This window comes from Pelophylax lessonae (genome assembly GCF_965119305.1).
Source record: "Pelophylax lessonae genome assembly, chromosome: 5".
In the NCBI taxonomy this organism is placed as follows: Eukaryota; Metazoa; Chordata; class Amphibia; order Anura; family Ranidae; genus Pelophylax; species Pelophylax lessonae.
This window is the reverse complement of record NC_138772.1, coordinates 563,676,899-563,701,696: the sequence shown is the minus strand read 5'-3', so window position 1 is coordinate 563,701,696 and position 24,798 is coordinate 563,676,899. Positions and strand designations below refer to the sequence as shown.

General features: G+C 46.7%; 1 protein-coding gene across 2 annotated transcripts in view; it reads left to right on the top strand.

The window, feature by feature from the left end:
• Positions 1 to 24,798, top strand: part of SLC4A2 (solute carrier family 4 member 2) — a 154,557-nt gene that overhangs the window by 99,219 nt on the left and 30,540 nt on the right. For both annotated transcript variants that reach the window (XM_082257960.1, XM_082257961.1), the window contains exons 6-12: positions 3,219 to 3,430; positions 8,977 to 9,110; positions 9,274 to 9,454; positions 17,863 to 17,998; positions 19,096 to 19,273; positions 19,360 to 19,468; positions 22,979 to 23,163. In XM_082257960.1, coding sequence (XP_082114086.1) covers positions 3,219 to 3,430; positions 8,977 to 9,110; positions 9,274 to 9,454; positions 17,863 to 17,998; positions 19,096 to 19,273; positions 19,360 to 19,468; positions 22,979 to 23,163 — 1,135 coding nt within the window. The remainder of the gene's footprint in view (positions 1 to 3,218; positions 3,431 to 8,976; positions 9,111 to 9,273; positions 9,455 to 17,862; positions 17,999 to 19,095; positions 19,274 to 19,359; positions 19,469 to 22,978; positions 23,164 to 24,798) is intronic.

The window sequence follows — 24,798 nt, the reverse complement described above, 5'->3', positions numbered from 1 at the left end:
AAATTCCATGACCCATACACTCCTTGACCTGTACACTCCTTGACCTGTACACTCCTTGACCTGTACACTCCATGACCCGTATACTCTATGACTCGTACACTCTATGACACGTGCACTCTATGATCTGTACACTCCATGACCGGTACGCTCCACCATGACCCTAAGAAATTCTTTAGATATTTTAATAGTAAAAAAGTGAGGTCAGAGCACATTGCACACATAAATAACGATGAAGGGAGGATGGTTACAGATGACACCAAGAAGGCAACTGTTCTAAATGCTTTCTTCTCCTCCATTTTTACACAAGAAAAGAAGGGGTATACTGACCATGACTGTATTAGCAGAACATCACAGGACGTACCGCTGTGGCTAACAGAGGCTGGAATCAAGGAAAGACTTGATAAGATTAACGCAAATAAATCACCAGGACCAGATGACTTACACCCGAGAGTCCACATGGACATTAGTCGGGTTATAGCTAGAACGTTGTTCATAATCTTTGCGGACAGTTTACTGACAGGAACTGTACCAGCTGACTGGAGGAAAGCCAATGTGATACCAATATTCAAAAAAGGGCAGAGACATATCCTGGGAAACTATAGTCCAGTCAGCCTGACATCAATAGTATGTAAATTATTGGAGGGAATGATAAGGGACTATATCAAAGAATTTGCTGAGGACAACAGTATCATTAGTAGTAATCAGCATGGGTTTACAAAGGGATGTTCTTGCCAGACCAATCTGTTAACATTCTACGAGGAGGTGAGCAACGAACTAGATAGGGGGAGACCTGTTGCTGTGGTGTATCTGGATTTTGCAAAGGCATTCGATGTAGTTCCCCATAAACGCTTAATCTACAAGCTAAGGACTGCAGGCATCGACCACAAGGTTTGTTCTTGGATAGAAAACAGGTTACAGGGGCGTGTCCAAAGGGTGGTGATAAATAATGTGTACTCAGACTGGTCTGGAGAGGTAAGTGGGGTACCCCAAGGCTCTGATCTGGGACCAATTCTATTCAATTTATTCATAAATAATATAGAGGACGGGATTATTCGTTCAATTTCCATTTTCGCAGATGACACAAAAATAGGCAGGGCAATAACTTCTCATCACAATATAGAAATCTTACAGAAGGACCTGAATAAAATAACAGAGTGGGCAACTTCATGGAAAATTAAGTTTAATGTGGAGAAATGTAAGGTTGGGGGCTAAAAACATAAACGCAAACTACTCACTAGAGGGGGGGGGTGTACCCTCTGAGGGAATCAAGGATGGTGAAAGATCTAGGGGTCCTAGTGGAAGATAGACTAAGCAATAGCATGCAATGTCAAGCTGCAGCTGCAAAAGCCGGGGGATTAAAGGGGATTTATTTTCAGAGATAAAACTATAATCCTACCACTTTATAAAACTCTGGTCCGACCGCATCTGGAGTATTCTGTCCAGTTCTGGTCACCGATCCTCAGAAGGGATGTGTTGGAGCTGGAGAGAGTCCAAAGAAGGGTAACTAAACGCATTAGGGGATTGCAGACCTTAATTATGAGGAGCGATTAGACGCACTTAACTTATTCTCCCTGGAGAAAAGACGCCTGAGAGGGGACATGATAGCGATTTACAAATACCTCAATGGCGATCCCAGCATAGGAAATAAACTATTTAGTCTAAGAGAGTGTAGGAGGACATGTGGCCACACAATGAGATTAGAGGAAAAGCGGTTTAACCTTAAGCTATGTAGGGGGTTTTCCACTGTCAGGGCGGTAAGAATGTGGAACTCTCTTCCACAATTGGTGGTATCAACAGGGAGTATCAATACTTTTATAAGACTATTGGACGTGCATCTCAAAGAACACAATATTCAGGGAAATGGGAAATGAATATCGTCACTGACACACACACCTACACAGGTTGAACTGGATGGACTGTTGTCTTTTTTCAACCTTAACTACTATGTAACTATGTACACTCCATGACCTGCACACTCCATTACCCACCCCAGAAACTCCATGACCTGTACATTCCAGAACCGTACACTGCATGACCTGCACACTCCATGACCTGTACACTCCATAACCCGCCCCAGAGACTCCATGACTAGTACATTCCATGGCCTGTACACTCCATGACCTGCACACTCCATGACCTCTACACTCCATGACCTGTCCCCGTACACCCCATGACCTGTACACTCCATAACCCGCCCCAGAGACTCCATAACCTGCACACTCCATTACCCACCCCAGAAACTCCATGACCTGTACATTCCAGAACCGTACACTGCATGACCTGCACACTCCATGACCTGTACACTCCATGACCTGCACACTCCATGACCTCTACACTCCATGACCTGTCCCCGTACACCCCATGACCTGTACACTCCATAACCCGCCCCAGAGACTCCATGACTAGTACATTCCATGGCCTGTACACTCCATGACCCATATATTCCATGACCCATGCATTCCATGATCTGTACATTCCATGACCTGTACACTCTATGACCCATATATTCCATGACCTGAACACTCCAGGACCCTGTACATTCCATGACCCGTATATTCCATGACCCGTACACTCTATGACCTGTACACTCCATGACCCGTACACTCCATGACCCGTACACTCCATGACCTGTACATTGCAGGACCGTACATTCCATGACCCGTATATTCCATGACCAGTACACTGTATGACCAGTACACTCTATGACCTGTACACTCCATGACCTGTCCCCGTACACCCCATGACCTGTACACTCCATAACCCGCCCCAGAGACTCCATGACTAGTACATTCCATGGCCTGTACACTCCATGACCCATATATTCCATGACCCATGCATTCCATGATCTGTACATTCCATGACCTGTACACTCTATGACCCATATATTCCATGACCTGAACACTCCAGGACCCTGTACATTCCATGACCCGTATATTCCATGACCCGTACACTCTATGACCTGTACACTCCATGACCCGTACACTCCATGACCCGTACACTCCATGACCTGTACATTCCAGGACCGTACATTCCATGACCCGTATATTCCATGACCAGTACACTGTATGACCTGTACACTCTATGACCTGTACACTCCGTGACCCATACACTCTATGACCTGTAGATTCCATGATGCGTGCACTCTATGATCTGTACACTCCATGACCTGTACAGTAGTCCATGATGACACATTGTACTGTACTTGCCTGTGTTCACAGGGAAGACCAGAAAACATGCACCTCTCCAGTGGCAGAGGTAACTAGCACCTCACGTCTCCCTCATCGACAACCTCCTCATCGTAGCTACAGCCTTACAGAACGTCGAAGAATTGGTAGTATGACCCACCCCGAGGAAGCGCACTATCACCTTGTGCCCACCGATGAGACGGAAGCTCAGACTCTAGCATCAGCTGACCTCGACTACATGAAAAGTAAGTGTTGTCATTATGGGGGTGAAAAGGGATGGAAGATAACGGCTCTTCAAGGGGGTTCTTTCACCAAAACTATTGGACTGGATGCAAGAAACAGAGAACCAATGGAGTGGATGTAATAATAAATGTGAAAAACAAATGAGAATGGAAGGGAGCTGCCAATTTAAAAGTGTCACCACTACAAAGGGACAAGAATCAAGGAAAAATCAGCGCTAGTTTCCAGTACTGAATAAATTAAAGTCCTGTGAATCGCATAATACTCAAAATCCATTGCGAATCTCAAAAAAGTAAGAGAAGCATCCAAAAAGCAGAACATAGATGGCAATATTCAAAATGTGCAATAAATAAATGATAATTCACATAATCCAACACAAAAAAATTTGAACGGCAAATCTCCATGTGACTTTATCCCTTTATCCCTTGATAAAGTCACGTGGAGTGACGCAACTCGTCGGGAGGAGCCGGGTGACGTCACTTCCGGTCTACAGCCCAGACCGAAAGTATCGGACTGTACCGCATCGGCGGTTACACGCTGTATCTTTCCTACTGCGAGTTTTACTATTTTTATTTAAATAAATTAATTTGATATACAACACCATGAGATCCTTTTATTATTGCCCCTGGGATGAGCGTGAGCTGTAGGAGGAGTACCTGGTTGATATCACCTTAAAGAGGTGGCTCGGTACCACACTACTGGCAGTTTATTCTAAAGAAGAGAAGGACCCCCCATCGACCCCATCTGTGAAGGAAGACCCGGTGTTCCTATCTGGTGATAATATCACAAACAACGCTCATACGAGGGTTTGGAGGTGAGCGGCCATTGCACTTGGTTAAGGATATAACTCACTTCACTATTGCATTGTCTCCACCAACTATAGTGGAGAATCACAAGAGTCTCCTGATCATCGAGGAGAATCACAAGAGTCACCTGATCATCGAGGAGAATCACAAGAGTCACATTTTTATCTTTTGGAAGCACATTTTGCACATGGATTATTTTTTATGATTCATTATTTATTTATTCACTTTCATTATAGTGCATCTTATATCATTATTGCTCCACGCACGTAAGCACTTTACTGTTTTGTTTACACCATTTATGCATGAATCACCATATAATATTATAATTATTTTGTTATGTGGATGATTTTATATTATTATCAGCACCTGTATGTTATTTGTACATTTATTATCATTTGATTCTATACATCACGGTGTTAATTCTGAGATTTTCCGTTCAAATTTTTTTGTGTTGGATTATGTGAATTATCATTTATTTATTGCACATTTTGAATATTGCCATCTATGTTCTGCTTTTTGGATGATTCTCTTACTTTTTTGAGATTTGCATTGGATTTTGAGTATTATGCGATTCACAGGACTTTAATTTATTCAGTACTGGAAACTAGCGCCGATTTTTCCTTTATTCTTGTATTATTGGAATGGATGGAAATTACAGAATGGGATCCAGACCCAGAAAGAAAAGCGCCCCATTAATCTGCCCCCATTCCATGTTCTACCCAAATGTACAAATACTGGAACCACAAATGGTAACCAGAACCCTTAGACCAGCAGAAGACCTCTGATGTGTGGAATTATCTCCTCATGCTTAGAGCTCTATCTATTATAGACTAAATCTGACCTTGTTAGTGCCTTCAGACTGTTTATACCCCATCCACTACCCTTCTGAACTACTCGTACCCCATCCACTACCATTCTGAACTACTCGTACCCCATCCACTACCCTTCTGAACTACTCGTACCCCATCCACTACCATTCTGAACTACTCGTACCCCATCCACTACCATTCTGAACTACTCGTACCCCATCCACTACCCTTCTGAACTACTCGTACCCCATCCACTACCCTTCTGAACTACTCGTACCCCATCCACTACCATTCTGAACTACTCGTACCCCATCCACTACCCTTCTGAACTACTCGTACCCCATCCACTACCCTTCTGAACTACTCGTACCCCATTCACTACCCTTCTGGATTACTTGTAGCCCATTCAGTGCCCTTCTGAACTATTGGTACCCCATTCACCACCCTTCTGGACTACTAATACCCCATGGAACAGAACCACAACCCACACTGTACTTGTGGGCTTCCGTCAGTATACGGCTTCCTCCCAGTCATGAACATAGATATCAGATTTTCCAGCTGCCCCCATACAAAGCTAGCCGACAACTTAGCTTGTACTGGTATCATCTCTTTATTGAACAGTCACACAGAATTTATACAGCATGGTCACCCCCCTCCTGATCAGATTACCACACACAGGTCAGGGGCTACCTGATTACATTATCATATGCAGATGAAATTGTATACAGAAATAGAATTAACCTGAACTAATTATCTAGCTGTCTGGACAGAAACAATATGTGAGTTCATTAACAATTAACAATGAGACAGGCAGCTTACAATTAACAATGAGACAACAATTAACAATGAGACAACAGAATACACCCCACACCTCAATAGACAGACAATAGGGAGAGCCTGTCTCTGACATTGAAGTTCAATACACATTATCATAATTGTAAACACAGACCCCATTTGAAGTAATCCAAACCATTAAGTATCTGTCTTTCACTCCCAGTGATCACACCCCAGAAATTGCTTCTCTGGACTACTAATACCTCATCCACTTCCTCTCTGGACTACTAATGCCCCATATATTACCCTTCTGGACTACTTGTACCCCATCCATTGCTTCGCTGGACTGCTAATACCCCATCCAATGCCTCTCCGTCATGCTAATACCTCATCCATTGCTTCTCTGGACCACTCTTACCCCATTCTGGACCACTCTTACCCCATTCTGGACCACTCTTTCCATCCATTGCTTTTCTGGACTACTAATACTCCATCCGCTACCTCTCTGTATTGCTAATACCCCATCCATTGCTTCTCTGGACCACTAATACCCCATCCATTTCTTCTATGGTCCACTAATACCTCATCCATTGCTTCTATGGTCCACTAATTCCCCATCTACTACCTACTACCTACTTACCTGGATTTCTAATACCCTATATACTGACTAGTGAGTATGAATACTCTTTCCACTGCCTCTGTGAACTACTAATACTCCATCCACTGCCAATTTGGACTACTTATACCCATCAACAGCCACTCTGGACTCCTAATACCCCATTAACTACCTCTCTGAACTACAAATACCCTATCTCCTACCTCTCTAAATGGTGAATATATCATACACTGATTTTATAGGCTGCTAATACCCCATACACTGCCTCTATGGACTGCTAATACCCCAGCCACTGCCTCTATGGACTACTAATACCCCATCCACTGCTTCTGTGGACTACTGGTATGCATCCACTGCCTCTATAGACTACTAATACCCCATCCACTGCCTCTATGGACTACTAATACTCCATCTACTGCCTCTATGGACTGCTAATACCCCATACACTGCTTCTATGGACTACTAATACCACATCCACTGCCTCTGTGGAGTACTAGTACCCATACACTGCCTCTATAGACTACTAATACCCCATCCACTGCCTCTGTGGACTATTAATACTCCATCCACTGCCTTTATGGACTACTAATACCCCATCCACTGCCTCTAAGGACTGCTAATACCCCATCTACTGCCTCTATTAACTACTAATACCCTATCCACGGCCTCTTTGGGCTACTAATACCCATTCACTGCCTCTGTAGACTACTAATACCCATTCACTGCCTTTATGGACTACTAATACCCCATCCGCTGCCTCTATAGACTATTAATACCGTATCCACTGCCTCTTTGGACTACTAATACCCATCCACTGCCTCTGTGGACTACTAATACCCTATCCATTACATCTATAGACTACTAAAAACCTACTCACTGCCTCTTTGGCCTACTAATACCACAACTACAGCCTCTATGGACTATTAATACTCCACCTACTGGTACTATGGACTACTAATACCCTATCCACTGCCTCTATGGACTACTAATACCCCATCCCCTGCCTCTATGGACTACTAATACCCCATCCACTGCCTCTATGGACTACTAATACCCCATCCACTGCTTTAATGGACTACTAATACCTCATCCACTATTAATACCCTATCCACTGCCTCTGTGGACTACTAATACCCCATCCACTGCCTCTTTGGACTACTAATTCTCCATCCACTGCCAATCTTGACTGCTAATACCCCATCCATTGACTCAGGACCATGAATATCCCATCAATGCCCACTCTGGACTACTAATACGCCATATGCTGCCTCTGTTGGCTACTAATACCCTTCCACTGCCTCTCCAGGCCTCAAATATAAGACCAAATCTTCTCCTTTATCCTTTATACTTCAATTATTCCATCTCTCTATTCTTCTAATCTCTTCAGATCTCTAACACTTCATCTGCAACCACTCAATACTCAGTCTGAATCTATACTGGCACACCGCTGTCTTAGGAGAGCACTGCTACAGCTGACCGCCTCTCCCCTTGTGTTGTCCCTGCACCGTGCTGAGCTTTACTCACTGTCCTTGCTTGCTGTTCATGCTACCTCTCCTAAAAGTTCTCCTCAACTGCCTCCTGTGGTGGGATCCTTCCAAGCCAGCTATCCTCCCAAACTCCCACCCTGAGGCAACCCCCCCCCCTGGTAAGGAGTCCCTCAAGGGCCGCCAACAGCCTCTCCTCAGCTCTCCATCTTCCACCCGACTTCCTACTGGAATGGCCCATGTCTATTTATGGGGTTGTCTCTGCCCCCCCTGGGATTGGCTGAGGCTCTGTAAATATTAATGGAAGCTCCTCCTAACCACCTCCCTTTTTGTTTTAGAAGGTTCTCCAACTTTTCAGACACCAGGGGGGAAGCACCAGAGAGCAGCCAGGATGAGTCAAACAGCCTTTGGCTGAGGCTCCATAAATATTCATGGAAGCTCCTCCTAACCCCTGCCCTCTAGTTCTAGAAGGTTCTCCAACATTCCAGACACCAGATGGAGGCACCAGAGAGCTCCCAGCCCTGAACTCTAATAATTCTGACCCAATTAAGACTCACAAATTTACAGCATGAGACAGAGTTATATTTTCTTACACTACACTACTAGTAGCACACACTAGAGGGTGCTACATAGAGGCTTCATTCTCCACAAAGCAGACAGTCTTTCAACATTTATTGCTGTATGCATTTGATGTCTTACAGAGGCTTTAATATACCATCCAATGTCTCTCCAGATTCCGGCTACTCAGCCAAGATCCCTCCTATCCCATCACATGTCTTTCTGGATATTTAATGCCTCACACGATATCAATGACTGGATCTCCTACACCACTCTGATTAGCTCTCTTGGGTTGTTTCATGTAGTTTACCCATTGACCTTAAAACCTCCTCAATTGTTTTTCCAACATCCCATCCGGTATCTCTTCAGAAGGTTGTTATCCATCCCAGTGTAGCTCTTCCTCTTCTATCGAGAGACCTCAGGGCCAGGAAGATAAGAGCAGATTCTTCTACAGTGAAATGGGACTTTTTCTCAGGTAGTCCCTAATTCCTCTTGATTTCTTAGGTCATAGATTTGAGGACCTACCTGCCGTGCGTAGACATCTTGTACGTAAGAGCAAAGGACAAGTGATTCACATCAACAAAGACCACAAAGAGAGACAACCACACAGGAAAAGTGTCACCCTCCAACCCCACGAGGTGAGTACAGCGTGTGTACTAGGGGGTCACGTATGTTGTATTATTCTCATGAAACACACAACATTGGTTGAGCCAGATAGTCTTGTGTCTTTTACTATGTAACCATGTAACATATTGTTTAATGGTACGATGGATGACCCTCAATGATTTATAATACCCCCAGGTGTTTGTGGAGCTAAATGAGCTGGTTTTAGACAAGCACCAAGAATTGCAATGGAAGGAAACAGCTCGCTGGATAAAGTTTGAGGAGGATGTTGAAGTAGAGACAGACCAATGGGGAAAACCACACGTGGCTTCTCTCAGTTTCCGCAGTCTTCTTGAACTAAGAAAAACCCTGTCACATGGTAACTAGAACTGCTTGAGCTGTAGGGATGCTGGGAGTTGGAAGCCTAGGTAATGGAGGAACCTATAAAATTCTAAATATATTGGGATATTTGTGTGAGATTGGGTGCATAGATAATCTGTAACCTTAAAAAGGGGTGTTAGAGGTATGGATTGAGAAGTAGGGTGTGAAGGAGCTGGAGGTTGGTCTTATGGTGGAAGATGTAGGGAGTGTAAGGAAAGGGTGTTGGAGTTATGGAGGGAGGTGTGGGAGGAGGGTGTTGGAGTCATGTAGTGAGGTGTAGGAGGAGGGTGTTGGAGTTATGGGGGAAGGTTTTTAGATGGGGGGTTGGAGTTACAGTAGGAGGTGTAGGGAAGGTTGGAGAAAAGCATTGGGGTAGATGGAAGGTGTAAGGAGTGCAGGAGGAGGGTGCTGGAGTAATGGAGGGAGGTGGAGGCAGAGAGGGGTCAGAGGTACAGCGGGAGGTGTAGGGAATGTAGGAGGATGAGATTGAATTTATGAAAGCAGTTGTAGAGAGTGTTGGATGAGGGGGTTGGATGTATGTAAGAAGATATACTGTAAGAGGAGGGGATTGAAGTTATGGTGGGAGATGACGGGAGTGAAGGAGGAAGATGCTGGTGTATGATGGAGTTACGGAGGAAGGTGTAGGAGGAGGGTGATGGAGTTATGAAGAGAGGGGAGTTATGAAGAGAGGTGTATGAGGAGGGCGTTGGAGGTATGGAATGGGTTGCAGGAGAAGGGTGTTGGAGTTATGGATAGAGGTTGAGAAGGAGGGTGTTGGAGTTATAAAGAAAAGTATAAGAGAAGGGTGTTGGAATTATGGAGAGAGGTGTAGGAGGAGGGTGTTGGAGTTATGGAGAGAGATGTAGTGGTAGGGTGTTGGAGTTATTGAGGGAGGTGTAGGAGGAGAGTGTTGGAGTTATGAAGAGAAGTGTAAGAGAAGGGTGTTGAAATTATGGAGAAAGGGGTAGGAAGAAGGTTTTGGAGATATAGAGAGAGGTGTAGGAGGAAGGTGTTGGAGTTACGGAGAGAGGTGTAGGAGGAAGGTGTTGGAGATATAGAGAGAGGTGTAGGAGGAAGGTGTTGGAGATATAGAGAGAGGTGTAGGAGGAAGGTGTTGGAGTTACGGAGAGAGGTGTAGGAGGAAGGTGTTGGAGATATAGAGAGAGGTGTAGGAGGAAGGTGTTGGAGATATAGAGAGAGGTGTAGGAGGAAGGTGTTGGAGATATAGAGAGAGGTGTAGGAGGAAGGTGTTGAAGATGTGGAGTGAGGTGTAGGAGGAGGGTGTTGGAGTTATAGAGAGAGTCAAAGGAGGAGGATGTTGGAGTTATGGAGATAGATGTAGCAGTAGGGTGTTGGAGCTATTGATGGAGGTGTAGGAGGAAGGTGTTGGAGTCATAGAAAGAGGTGTGCGAGGAGCGTGTTGGAGTGATGGAGAAAGGTGTAGGAGGAGGGTGTTGGAGTTATGGAGAGATGTGTAGAAGGAGGGTGATGGAGTTATGGAGAGAGGTGTAAGAGGAGGGTGTTGGAGTTATAGAGAACGGTGTAGGAGGAGAGTGTTGTGAGAAGAGGTGTAGGAGGAGGGTGTTGGAGTTATGAGAAGAGGTGTAGGAGGAAGGTATTGGAGTTATGGAAAGAGTAGTAGGAGGATGTTGGAGTTATGATGAGAGGTTTAGGAGGAGGATGTTGGAGTTATGGAGAGAGGTGTAGGAAGAGAGTGTCGGTGGTTATATAGAGAGAGGTGTAGGAGAAGGGTGTAGGAGGAGGGTGTTGGAGTTATGTAGTGAGGTGTAGGAGGAGGGTGATGAAGTTATGGAGAGAGGTTTCGGAAGGGGGTGTTGGAGTTACAGAGAGAGGTGTAGGAGGAGGGTGTTGGAATTATGGAGAGAGGTGTAGGAGGAGGGTGTTGGATTAATGGACAAAGGTGTAGGAGGAGGATGTTGGAGGTATGGAGGGAGGTGTAGGAGGAGGATGTTGGAGGTATGGAGGGAGGTGTAGGAGGAAGATGTTGGAGGTATGGAGGGAGGTGTAGGAGGAGGGTGTTGGATTAATGGACAAAGGTGTAGGAGGAGGATGTTGGAGGTATGGAGGGAGGTGTAGGAGGAGGATGTTGGAGGTATGGAGGGAGGTGTAGGAGGAAGATGTTGGAGGTATGGAGGGGGGTATAGGAGGAGGATGTTGGCGGTATGGAGGGAGGTGTAGGAGGAGGATGTTGGAGGTATGGAGGGAGATGTAGGAGGAGGATGTTGGAGGTATGGAGGGAGATGTAGGAGGAGGATGTTGGAGGTATGGAAGGAGGTGTAGGAGGAGGATGTTGGAGGTATGGAGGGAGGTGTAGGAAGAGAGTGTTGGAGGTATGGAGAGAGGTGTAGGAGGAGGATGTTGGAGGTATGGTGAGAGGTGTAGGAGGAGGATGTTGGAGGTATGGAGGGAGGTGTAGGAGGAGGATGTTGGAGGTATGGAAGGAGGTGTAGGAGGAGGATGTTGGAGGTATGGAGGGAGGTGTAGGAGGAGGGTGATGGAGTTATGGAGGGAGGTGTAGGAGGAGGGTGATGGAGTTATGGAGGGAGGTGTAGGAGGAGGGTGATGGAGTTGTAGAGTGAGGTGCAGAAAGAGAGTGTTGGAGTTATGAAGAGAGGCGTGGGAGGAGGGTGTTGGAGTTATGGAGAGAGGTAAAGGAGGGATATTGGATCTATGTATCTAGGAAGAGATGGATGGAGTTGTGTTGAGAGGTGTAGGAGGTGGAGGATCATGGATGGAGAGATGGATGGAGTTATGGAGGGAGGTGTAGAAGGAGGGTGTTGGAGTTATGGAGGGAGGTGTAGGAGGAGGGTGTTGGAGTTATGGAGGGAGGTGTAGGAGAAGGGTGTTGGAGTTATGGATGGAAGAGTAGTAGGAGGATGTTGAAGTTATGGAGAGAGGTGTAGGAGGAGGATATTGGAATTATAGAGGGAGGTGTTGGAGGAGGGTGTTGGAGTTATGGAGAGAGGTGTAGGAGGAGGATATTGGAATTATAGAGGGAGGTGTAGGAGGAGGGTGTTGGAGTTATAGAGGGAGGTGTAGGAGGAGGATGTTGGAGTTATGGAGAGAGGTGTAGGAGGAGGATATTGGAATTATAGAGGGAGGTGTAGGAGGAGGGTGTTGGAGTTATGTAGTGAGGTGTAGGAGAAGGGTGTTGGAGTTATGGAGGGGGATGTAGGAGAAGGGTGTTGGAGTTATGGAGGGGGATGTAGGAGAAGGGTGTTGGAGTTATGGAGGGAGGTGTAGGAGGAGGGTGTTGGAGTTATGGAGGGAGGTGTAGGAGGAGGGTGTTGGAGTTATGGAGGGGGATGTAGGAGGAGGGTGCTGGAGTTATGGAGGGAGGTGTAGGAGGAGGGTGTTGGAGTTATGGAGGGGGATGTAGGAGGAGGGTGCTGGAGTTATGGAGGGAGGTGTAGGAGGAGGGTGTTGGAGTTATGGGGGGAGGTTTTTAGATGGGGGGGGTCGCAGTTATAATGGGAGGAGTAGGGATTGTAGGAGGAAAGCATTGGGGTGTGATGTAAGGTGTAAGAAGTGCAGGAGGAGGGTGTTGGAGTTATGGAGGGAGGTGTAGGAGGAGGATATTGGAGTTATAGAGAGAGGTGTAGGAGGAGGATGTATGAGTTTTGGATGGAGGAGTAGGAGGAGGATGTTGGAGTTATGGAGGGAGGTGTAGGAGGAGGGTGTTGGAGTTATGTAGTGAGGTGTAGGAGGAGGATGTTGGAGTTATGGAGGGGGATGTAGGAGGAGGGTGCTGGAGTTATGGAGGGAGGTGTAGGAGGAGGGTGTTGGAGTTATGGAGGGGGATGTAGGAGGAGGGTGCTGGAGTTATGGAGGGAGGTGTAGGAGGAGGATGTTGGAGTTATGGAGAGAGGTGTAGGAGGAGGGTGTTGGAGTTATGTAGTGAGTTGTAGGAGGAGGATGTTGGAGTTATGGAGGGGGATGTAGGAGGAGGGTGCTGGAGTTATGGAGGGAGGTGTAGGAGGAGGATGTTGGAGTTATGGAGGGAGGTGTAGGAGGAGGGTGTTGGAGTTATGGAGAGAGGTGTAGGAGGAGGATGTTGGAGTTATGGAGAGAGGTGTAGGAGGAGGGTGTTGGAGTTATGGAGAGAGGTGTAGGAGGAGGATATTGGAATTATTGAGTGAGGTGTAGGAGGAGGGTGTTGGAGTTATGGAGAGAGGTGTAGGAGAAGGGTGTTGGAGTTATGGAGGGAGGTGTAGGAGGAGGGTGTTGGAGTTATGGAGGGAGGTGTAGGAGGAAGGTGTTGGAGTTATGGAGGGAGGTGTAGGAGGAGAATATTGGAGTTATGGAGGGAGGTGTAGGAGGAAGGTGTTGGAGTTATGGAGGGAGGTGTAGGAGGAGAATATTGGAGTTATGGAGAGAGGTGTAGGAGGAGGGTGCTGGAGTTATGGAGAGAGGTGTAGGAGGAGGATATTGGAATTATTGAGTGAGGTGTAGGAGGAGGGTGTTGGAGTTATGGAGAGAGGTGTAGGAGGAGGGTGCTGGAGTTATGGAGAGAGGTGTAGGAGGAGGATGTTGGAGTTATGGAGAGAGGTGTAGGAGGAGGGTGTTGGAGTTATGGAGAGAGGTGTAGGAGAAGGGTGTTGGAGTTATGGAGGGAGGTGTAGGAGGAGGGTGTTGGAGTTATGGAGGGAGGTGTAGGAGGAAGGTGTTGGAGTTATGGAGGGAGGTGTAGGAGGAGGGTGTTGGAGTTATGGAGGGAGGTGTAGGAGGAGGGTGCTGGAGTTATGGAGGGAGGTGTAGGAGGAGAATATTGGAGTTATGGAGAGAGGTGTAGGAGAAGGGTGTTGGAGTTATGGAGGGAGGTGTAGGAGGAGGGTGTTGGAGTTATGGAGGGAGGTGTAGGAGGAAGGTGTTGGAGTTATGGAGGGAGGTGTAGGAGGAGAATATTGGAGTTATGGAGGGAGGTGTAGGAGGAGGGTGCTGGAGTTATGGAGGGAGGTGTAGGAGGAGGGTGTTGGAGTTATGGAGGGAGGTGTGGGAGGAGGGTGTTGGAGTTATGGGGGGAGGTTTTTAGATGGGGGGTCGCAGTTATAATGAAAGGAGTGTGGATTGTAGGAGGAAAGCATTGGGGTAGATGGAAGGTGTAAGAAGTGCAGGAGGAGGGTTCTGGAGTTATGGAGGTGAGGGCAAAGAGGGGTCAGAGGTACAGTGGGAGGTATAGGGAATGTAGGAGGATGAGATTGAATTTATGGAAGCAGGTGTAGGACAAAGGTGGTTGGATTTATGGAAGGAAATATAAGAGGAGCGGATTGAAGTTATGGTGGGAGATGAATGGAGTGAAGAAGGGAGACACTGGTGAATGATGGAAAGTGTAGAAAGTGATGGATGGAGTTGTGTTGAGAGGTGTAGGAGGTGGAGAGTCAGAGTTATAGAGGGAGGTGTAGGAGGAGGGTGTTGGAGTTATGGCGAGAGGTGTAGGAGAAGGGTGATGGAGTTGTAGAGTGAGGTGCAGAAAGCGGGTGTTAGAATTATGGCGAGAGGTGTTGGAGTTATAGAGCGAGAGAGATAGGAGGAGGAAGGTGTTGAAGTTACGGAGAGGTGTAGGAGGAGGGTGTTGGAGTTATGGAGGGAGAAGTATGAGGAGGGTGTTGGAGTTACGGAGAGAGGTGTGGGAGGAAGGTGTTGAAGTTACGGAGAGGTGTAGGAGGAGGGTGTTGGAGTTATGGAGGGAGAAGTATGAGGAGGGTGTTGGAGTTATGGAGAGAGGTGTAGGAGAAGGGTGTTGGCATTATGGAGGGAGGGGTAGGAGAAGGGTGATGGAGTTGCTGAGTGAGGTGCAGGAAGCGGGTGTTGGCATTATGGCGAGAGGTGTTGGAGTTGTAGAGGGAGAGAGATCGGAGGAGGAAGGTGTTGGAGGTATGGAGGGAGGTGTAGGAGGAGGGTGTTGGAGTTACGGAGTGAAGGAGGAAGGCACTGGTGTATGATGGAAAGTGTAGGGAATGTAGGAGGAGAAGGATGGAGTTGTGTTGAGAGGTGTAGGAAATGAGTGGGGCAGAGGTATGGTGGGAGGTGTAGGGGGAATAGGAGAAGGTTGGATTCATGGAGGGAGGAGAAGAAGGTGGAGTCACTGTGCGAGGTGTAGGGAATATAGGATCAGGAGGCGGTTGGGGCTACGGGTTATGTTGAAAGGTGTAGGGAGTGAAGGAGGCGGGAGGTCAGAGTTATGGAGGGAGGTGTATGAAGTATAGGAGGCAGAGGTTGCAGTTATTTTGAGAAGTGTAGGAGGCAGCGGGCAGAGTTATGGTTTGTGTTGTAGGGAATATAAGAGGAGTTGGTTGCGGTTATGTTAGGAGGTGTAGGAGGTGGGGGGATCAGATAATTGGTGGGGGGGGGGGGGTAGGATAGGAGGGGGAGGTTGGGGTTATGTGAAAAGGTGTAAGAGTGTAGGAATTGGCAGGTCTGAGCTATATTGGAAGGTGTAGGGAGTGTAGGAATTGGGAGGTCTGAGCTATATTGGAAGGTGTAGGGAGTGTAGGAATTGGGAGGTCTGAGCTATATTGGAAGGTGTAGGGAGTGTAGGAATTGGGAGGTCTGAGCTATATTGGAAGGTGTAGGGAGTGTTGGAATTAGGAGGTCTGAGCTATATTGGAAGGTGTAGGGAGTGTAGGAATTGGGAGGTCTGAGCTATATTGGAAGGTGGTGTAGGGAGTGTTGGAATTAGGAGGTCTGAGCTATATTGGAAGGTGTAGGGAGTGTAGGAATTGGGAGGTCTGAGCTATATTGGAAGGTGTAGGGAGTGTAGGAATTGGGAGGTCTGAGCTCTATTGGAAGGTGTAGGGAGTGTAGGAATTGGGAGGTCTGAGCTATATTGGAAGGTGTAGGGAGTGTTGGAATTAGGAGGTCTGAGCTATATTGGAAGGTGTAGGGAGTGTAGGAATTGGGAGGTCTGAGCTATATTGGAAGGTGTAGGGAGTGTTGGAATTGGGAGGTCTGAGCTCTATTGGAAGGTGTAGGGAGTGTAGGAATTGGGAGGTCTGAGCTCTATTGGAAGCTGTAGGGAGTGTAGGAATTGGGAGGTCTGAGCTATATTGGAAGGTGTAGGGAGTGTAGGAATTGGGAGGTCTGAGCTATATTGGAAGGTGTAGGGAGTGTAGGAATTGGGAGGTCTGAGCTATATTGGAAGGTGTAGGGAGTGTTGGAATTGGGAGGTCTGAGCTATATTGGAAGGTGTAGGGAGTGTAGGAATTGGGAGGTCTGAGCTATGTTGGAAGGTGTAGGGAGTGTTGGAATTAGGAGGTCTGAGCTATATTGGAAGGTGTAGGGAGTGTTGGAATTGGGAGGTCTGAGCTATAATGGAAGCTGTAGGGAGTGTAGGAATTGGGAGGTCTGAGCTATGTTGGAAGCTGTAGGGAGTGTAGGAATTGGGAGGTCTGAGCTATATTAGAAGGTGTAGGGAGTGTAGGAATTGGGAGGTCTGAGCTATATTAGAAGGTGTAGGGAGTGTAGGAATTGGGAGGTCTGAGCTATATTAGAAGGTGTAGGGAGTGTAGGAATTGGGAGGTCTGAGCTATATTGGAAGGTGTAGGGAGTATAGGAATTGGGAGGTCTGAGCTATATTGGAAGGTGTAGGGAGTGTAGGAATTGGGAGGTCTGAGCTATATTAGAAGGTGTAGGGAGTGTAGGAATTGGGAGGTCTGAGCTATATTGGAAGGTGTAGGGAGTGTAGGAATTGGGAGGTCTGAGCTATATTAGAAGGTGTAGGGAGTGTAGGAATTGGGAGGTCTGAGCTATATTGGAAGGTGTAGGGAGTGTAGGAATTGGGAGGTCTGAGCTATATTAGAAGGTGTAAGGAGTGTAGGAATTGGGAGGTCTGAGCTCTATTGGAAGGTGTAGGGAGTGTAGGAATTGGGAGGTCTGAGCTCTATTGGAAGGTGTAGGGAGTGTAGGAATTGGGAGGTCTGAGCTATAATGGAAGGTGTAGGGAGTGTTGGAATTGGGAGGTCTGAGCTATAATGGAAGCTGTAGGGAGTGTAGGAATTGGGAGGTCTGAGCTATGTTGGAAGCTGTAGGGAGTGTAGGAATTGGGAGGTCTGAGCTATATTAGAAGGTGTAGGGAGTGTAGGAATTGGGAGGTCTGAGCTATATTAGAAGGTGTAGGGAGTGTAGGAATTGGGAGGTCTGAGCTATATTGGAAGGTGTAGGGAGTGTTGGAATTGGGAGGTCTGAGCTATATTGGAAGGTGTAGGGAGTGTAGGAATTGGGAGGTCTGAGCTATGTTGGAAGGTGTAGGGAGTGTAGGAATTGGGAGGTCTGAGCTCTATTGGAAGGTGTAGGGAGTGTGGGGGGTGAAGGAGATATGGAAGTATGGGAAGATTAGGATGCAATCCTTTGCAGACAGTTGATTGGACGTTTGATGTTCCCTATCAGGTGCTGTTCTTCTAGACCTGGATCAGAGAACTCTCCCTGGAATTGCTCATCAAGTGGTGGAGCAGATGATCATTAGTGACCAGATAAGAGCGGAGGATAGAGCGAACGTACTGAGAGCTTTACTCCTAAAACACAGGTAGATGGACATACAGCCATTATATTACACACACTATATGTATAGAAAGCTGCATACATGTAAAAAGGTGTCAGATGTAAGTTCAAGCAGGTGAAGGCACCTGTATGTACACACTAAGAGGGGGTCTGTATGGGTAGGGAACACCTATGCATGCAGGTAGGCTACACCGATACATACAAGTAGGGTACACCCATACATGAAGGTACGGTACACCTTTGCATACATGTACAGTACACTAGGGATCGACCGATTATCAGCAAGGCCGATATATCGAGGGCTGATCTGCACTTTCCCCGATATATCGGAATCGGCCCCGGAGGTTACCGATATTGTCGTGACATCATTGAGTATGTTGCGCCACGCGCCTCCGCGCACGGGGACAGCTCCTGCATTCTTAGGCCGCCTCCCTCTGTCTCGTCTGGAGTCGGGGAGTCTCGGGACAGTGAGTGTACAGTGCACACAGTGTGTTTAACACAGCCGCCATACATACACCCAACCACAGCTGCCCGGTGCTAGCCAGTCAGCCACCCACACACCCACAGGCCTGTGCCAGCCAACCACAGGCCATGCCTGTACCAGATAGCCAGCCACAGGCCCTGGGCCTGTACCAGCCAGCCACCCACCACAGGGTGCCAGCCAGCCATCCACCACAGGGTACCAGCAAGCTAGTCACCCACCACATGGTGCCAGCAAGCCAGACACCCACCACAGGGTGCCAGCCAGCCATTAAACAAAATTTAAAATGTTCAGTACCAGATTTGTGTAAAAAATTGTCTTTATGTTTCAAAACTTTAAATGTACAACATTTCGGCCGATATAGACCGATACCGATATACGATGGCCAAAATATCTGTATCGGCAACGAAAAACCGATATCGGTCGATCCCTACAGTACACCCATTCATGCAGGGAGGGTACACCCATGCAGACAGGTATGGTACACTCATGCATGCAGGTAGGGTACACCTGTACATACAGGTAGGGTATAGCCATGCATAAAGGAATGGTATTCCCATGCATACATGTACGGTACACCTTTACAAGCAAGGCCTGGTTGTGGGTGATTTTCTTACTGATGAACATTTCCTGTATTTCAGTCACCCAAGCGATGAGAAGGACTCATTTTCTCGGAATATTTCGGCGGCCAGTCTGGGTTCTCTGCTTGGACATCACAGCACCAATCACATCTCTCAGAACAGTGAACCCAACCTAACAGACCCTTTAATGGGTGGCGATCCATCAGATCAGGAGACAAAAATTGATATAGAACGGGAGGTGAGATGTATACATGGGGATGGGAAATGGGGGAGGAGTGGGCAATGCCTGGCTGTCATCGTAACCTGAGCAATTTGTCTCCTCAGAGAGAATCCCTTCCATCTCTGCCCACAATCCAACGCTCCAAGTCAAAACATGAACTAAAACTCTTGGAAAAGATTCCTGAGAATGCCGAGGCCAGTGTGGTTCTTGTTGGTGAGTGTCTATGGAGATTTCTAGCATAGATGTGGTGGAAAATATGAAGGTATCAATGGATCCTCGGTTCAGGAGATTAACCCCTTAGTCAGGCCACTGTTACCTACAGACCAAGCTAGCACTGAGCCGGATGGTAATTGTTGGGTTATTTGCCACAACAGGAACATCTTATCAGGGGATATGGATGGTCAGAGGAGGTGCTGTAGGGTCATATTGTTTGAGTTCTTTATTTAATTGAACCAAACTCATTCCCAGTAGATGTTGGGTTAAGTTCAGAAAGATTAGTAGAGTCAGTCAGGAGGGAGCAGAGGACAGAAGGCAGCTGTAGGGTCAGCAGCGACAGTAGGTCCACAATGTCAATTGGCAGGTCTGTGCGGGAGAACCTCAGACCAAACAGGAATAAACATAACCGCCAATTGCGCTTAACTTCCTTAAAACTAAGAGGGGTATATGCTAATGCCAGGAGCCTAGCTAATAAAATGGATGAGTTGGAAATGTTAGTACATGAGGAGGACATAGACCTTGTGGGAATAACAGAGACTTGGTTCGACCCCTCACATGACTGGCTGGCCAATATCCAAGGGTATTCGGTGTACCGGAAGGACAGGGTAGGAAAAAGAGGGGGAGGGGTATGTCTCTATGTCAAGAACAATATAAAGGTGACAGAAAGGAGTGACATTACGGATGGGATGAGCATGGATTTAGAATCTGTGTGGGTTGAACTCCATAGGGAAGGAGAAAAGGGGAAAGTAATTGTGGGGGTTTGCTATAGGCCACCTAACCAAGGGGAGGAGGTAGAGCTGGAATTTTTAGCACTAATGGGTAAAGTGGCAAAATTGGGATCAGTCATCGTATTGGGGGACTTCAATTACCCCGACATTGACTGGGAAGAGGGGACTGCACACTCACAGAAGGCCCGTCTATTCACGGAAACCTTACTGGATAATTACATGTCACAGTTGGTGGATTCCCCTACCAGAGAAAACGCAGTCCTGGATCTATTGATCACTAATGACCCAGACATAATCTCGGAGGTAGGAGTCCAGGACAACCTGGGCTCTAGCGATCACAGGATGATCACATTTAGCGTAAATAACAATATAACAAGACAAGTGGGGAACATAAGAACCCTAAACTTCAGAAGGGCAAACTTTCCAAAATTGTACTCATTGATGGAAAGGGTAAACTGGGACCAAACCCTGGGATCCCTGACCACAGAGGAAAAATGGGAATGCTTTAGGAACATATTAGGCAAAGGCATCTTGCAGTGCATTCCTATGGGAAATAAATTTAGAAGAGACAAAGCCAAACCTGGCTGGCTAAACTGTAGAGTCAAAAAACTTATTAGGGGGAAAAAATTGGCCTTCAAGAAGTATAAATCAGAGGGCACATTATCGTCTTTCGAGCAATACAAGGAGGCAAATAAGAAAAGTAAACAAGAAATCAAGATGGCTAAAATCAACTTTGAGAGACAAATAGCAGAGGATAGTAAAAAAAACCCAAAGAAATTCTTTAAATATATCAACAGCAAAAAAACTAGGGCAGAGCATATTGCACACATAATTAACAATGATGGGAGGATGGTTACAGAGGACACTGAAAAAGCAACCGTGCTGAATGCTTTTTTCTCGTCAGTCTTTACACAGGAAAAGGAGGGGTACACTGACCATGACTGTTTGGTTAGTAGTAATAAACAGGACTTGCCACCATGGCTAACAGAGGGGGAAATCAGGGAAAGGCTGGATAAACTTAACACAAACAAATCACCAGGCCCGGATGGCGTACATCCGAGAGTACTCAAGGAACTCAGTAAAGTTATATTGAGACCACTGTTCCTGATCTTTGCTGACAGTATTAGGACAGGAGATGTACCAGGGGATTGGAAGAAAGCTAGCGTGATTCCAATATTCAAAAAGGGCCAGAGGCATATCCCGGGAAATTATAGGCCTGTCAGTTTGACATCAGTAGTATGTAAACTTCTGGAGGGGATGATAAGGGACTATATCGTAGAGTTTGCTAAGGACAACAACATCATCAGCAGTAATCAGCACGGGTTTACAAATGGGCGTTCTTGTCAAACCAATCTCTTAGCATTCTACGAGGAGGTGAGCTGTGAGCTAGATAGGGGGAGACCAGTGGATGTGGTGTACTTGGATTTCGCTAAGGCGTTTGATACAGTTCCCCACAAGCGCTTAATTTATAAAATAAGGTCTGCAGGTATCGATTACAGCAGGGTTTGCTCTTGGATACGGAACTGGCTAAAAAGGCGTGTCCAAAGGGTAGTAATAAACAGCGCATACTCAGACTGGTCTGAGGTAGTAAGCGGGGTGCCCCAGGGCTCAGTCTTGGGACCAACCTTGTTCAATTTATTCATAAACAGCATTGAGGTCGGGATCAGGAGTTCGATATCAGTTTTTGCAGATGACACAAAATTGGGCAGGGCAATAACTTCACAACATGAAGCAGATATCCTACAGAATGACCTGGACAAAATAACAGAGTGGGCAACGACATGGCTAATGAGGTTTAACGTGGAGAAGTGTAAGGTTTTGCACTTGGGGACTAAAAACATAAAAGCACAATACACATTAGGAGGGGAACCCTTGGGGGAATCAAAAATGGAGAAAGATCTGGGAGTCTTGGTTGATGATAGATTAGGAAACAGCATGCAATGTCAAGCGGCAGCTGCCAAAGCCAACAGAATATTAGCATGCATAAAGAAAGGGATGCATTCCAGAGATAAGACTATAATCCTTCCACTTTATAAAACTCTGGTCCGACCGCATCTGGAGTATTCCGTCCAGTTCTGGTCGCCAGTCCTCAGGAGGGATGTGTTGGAGCTGGAGAGAGTCCAGAGAAGGGCAACTAAACTAATTAGGGGATTGGAGGACCTTGACTATGAAGAGCGTCTACAATCGCTCGATTTATTCTCCCTGGAGAAGAGACGTCTGAGGGGGGACATGATAGCAATTTATAAATATCTTAATGGGGATCCCAGCTTAGAAAAAAAGCTGTTCATTCGAAGGGATTGCATGAGGACTCGAGGGCATACAATGCGATTAGAGGAGAAGCGTTTTAACCTCAGGCAACGCGGGGGGTTCTTTACTGTTAGGGCAACAAGATTGTGGAATTCTCTACCACAAGAGGTGGTTTCTGCGGGTAGTATGGTGGCTTTCAAAAGACTCTTAGACTTACATCTCAAGGATCAGAACATTCAGGGGTATGAGAGATGATTACAGCCACACACACCTACACAGGGGGAACTGGATGGACTATTGTCTTTATTCAACCTCACCTACTATGTAACTATGTATGTAAATGGAATGCTGGATTTTGGTCTGTTTTCCGTCTAATAAATCACCATGTGGAGGTTTGAGATGATATTTTAGAATCAAATACCAGGTCCCTAAATACAGCTTTGGTAGATGGTACAGTACCTGGTACAGTACCTGGATTCTGTGAGGTTGACCAAGCTGGCCCAGTAATGTTTTCTTTGCTGTGTCCCACCAGGCTGTGTGGAGTTCCTCGATCAGCCTACCATGGCATTTGTGCGGCTGCAGGAGGCGGTGGAGCTGGACTCGGTATTGGAAGTCCCTATCCCAGTGCGTTTTCTCTTTGTTCTTCTGGGACCCAGCACAGTAAATATGGACTATCATGAGATCGGAAGGTCCATCTCCACCCTCATGTCAGATAAGGTGAGTCCAGGTTCTCTTCCAGACACTCGTCCTAGCAGTAGAAGGTCTCCGGTTCCTTCCAAAGAAGGCTTCCATTACCAGACACTTCCTTGCAGTAGAAGGTTCCAGTTCTTTCTAAAGAAGGCTTCCATTACCAGACACTCGTCCCAGCAGCAGAAGGTCCATGGTTCCTTCCAAAGAATGCTTCCATTACCAGACACTCTTCCTAGCAGGTCCTAGCTGTTCCTTGCAAAGAAGGCTTCCATTACCAGACACTTCCTTGCAGTAGAAGGTTCCAGTTCTTTCTAAAGAAGGCTTCCATTACCAGACACTCGTCCCAGCAGCAGAAGGTCCATGGTTCCTTCCAAAGAAGGCTTCCATTACCAGACACTCTTCCTAGCAGTAGAAGGTCCCCGGGTCCTTGCAAGGAAAAAAGGCTTTCATTATCAGACACTCATCCTAGCAGTAGAAGGTCCCCGATTCCTTCCAAAGAAGGCTACCATTACCAGACACTCTTCCTAGCAGGTCCTAGCTGTTCCTTGCAAAGAAGGCTACCATTACCAGACAGTCTTCCTAGCAATAGAAGGTCCCCGGTTCTTTCAAAGACGACTTCTATTACTAGACACTCTTCCTAGCTATAGAAGGTCCCTGGTTTCTTCCAAAGAAGGCTTCCATTACCAGACACTCTTCATAGAAGGTCCTAGCTGTTCCTTGCAAAGAAGGCTTCTATTACCAGACAGTCTTACTAGCAGTAGAAGGTCCCCAGGTCCTTGCAAGGAAAAAAGGCTTCAATTATCAGACACTCGTTCTAGCAGTAAAAGGTCTACATTTCCTTCCAAAGAAGGCTTCCATTACCAGACACTCTTCCTAGCAGGTCCTAGCTGTTCCTTGCAAAGAAGGTTTCCATTACCAGACAGTCATCCTAGCAGTAGAAGGTCCCCGATTCCTCCCAAAGAAGGCTTTAAATATCAGACACTCGTCCTAGCAGTAGAAGGTCCATGGTTCCTTCCAAAGAAGGCTTCCATTACCAGACACTCTTCCCAGCAGTAGAAGGTCCCCGATTCCTTCCAACATAGGCTACTATTACCAGACAGTCTTCCTAGCAATAGAAGGTCCCCGGTTCTTTCAAAGAAGACTTCCATTACTAGACACTCTTCCTAGCAGTAGAAGGTCCCTGGTTCCTTCCAAAGAAGGCTTCCATTACCAGACAGTCTTCCTAGCAGTAGAAGGTCCCCGGGTCCTTGCAAGGAAAAAAGGCTTCCATTATTAGACACTTTTTCTAGCAGTAAAAGATCCACGGTTCCTTCCAAAGAAGGCTTCCATTACCAGACACTCATCCTAACAGTAGAAGGTCCCCGGTTCCTTCCAAAGAAGGCTACTATTACAAGACAGTCTTCCTAGCAGTAAAAGGTCCCCGGTTCTTTCAAAGAAGACTTCCATTACCAGACACTCTTTCTAGCAGGTCCTAGCTGTTCCTTGCAAAGAAGGCTTCCAGTAACAGACAGTCTTCCTAGCAGTAGAAGGTCCCTGGGTCCTTGCAAGGAAAAAAGGCTTCCATTATCAGACACTGGTCCCCAGTTCCTTCCAAAGAAGGCTTTTATTACCAGACACTCATCCTAACAGTAGGAGGTCCCCGGGTCCTTTCAAGGAAAAAAG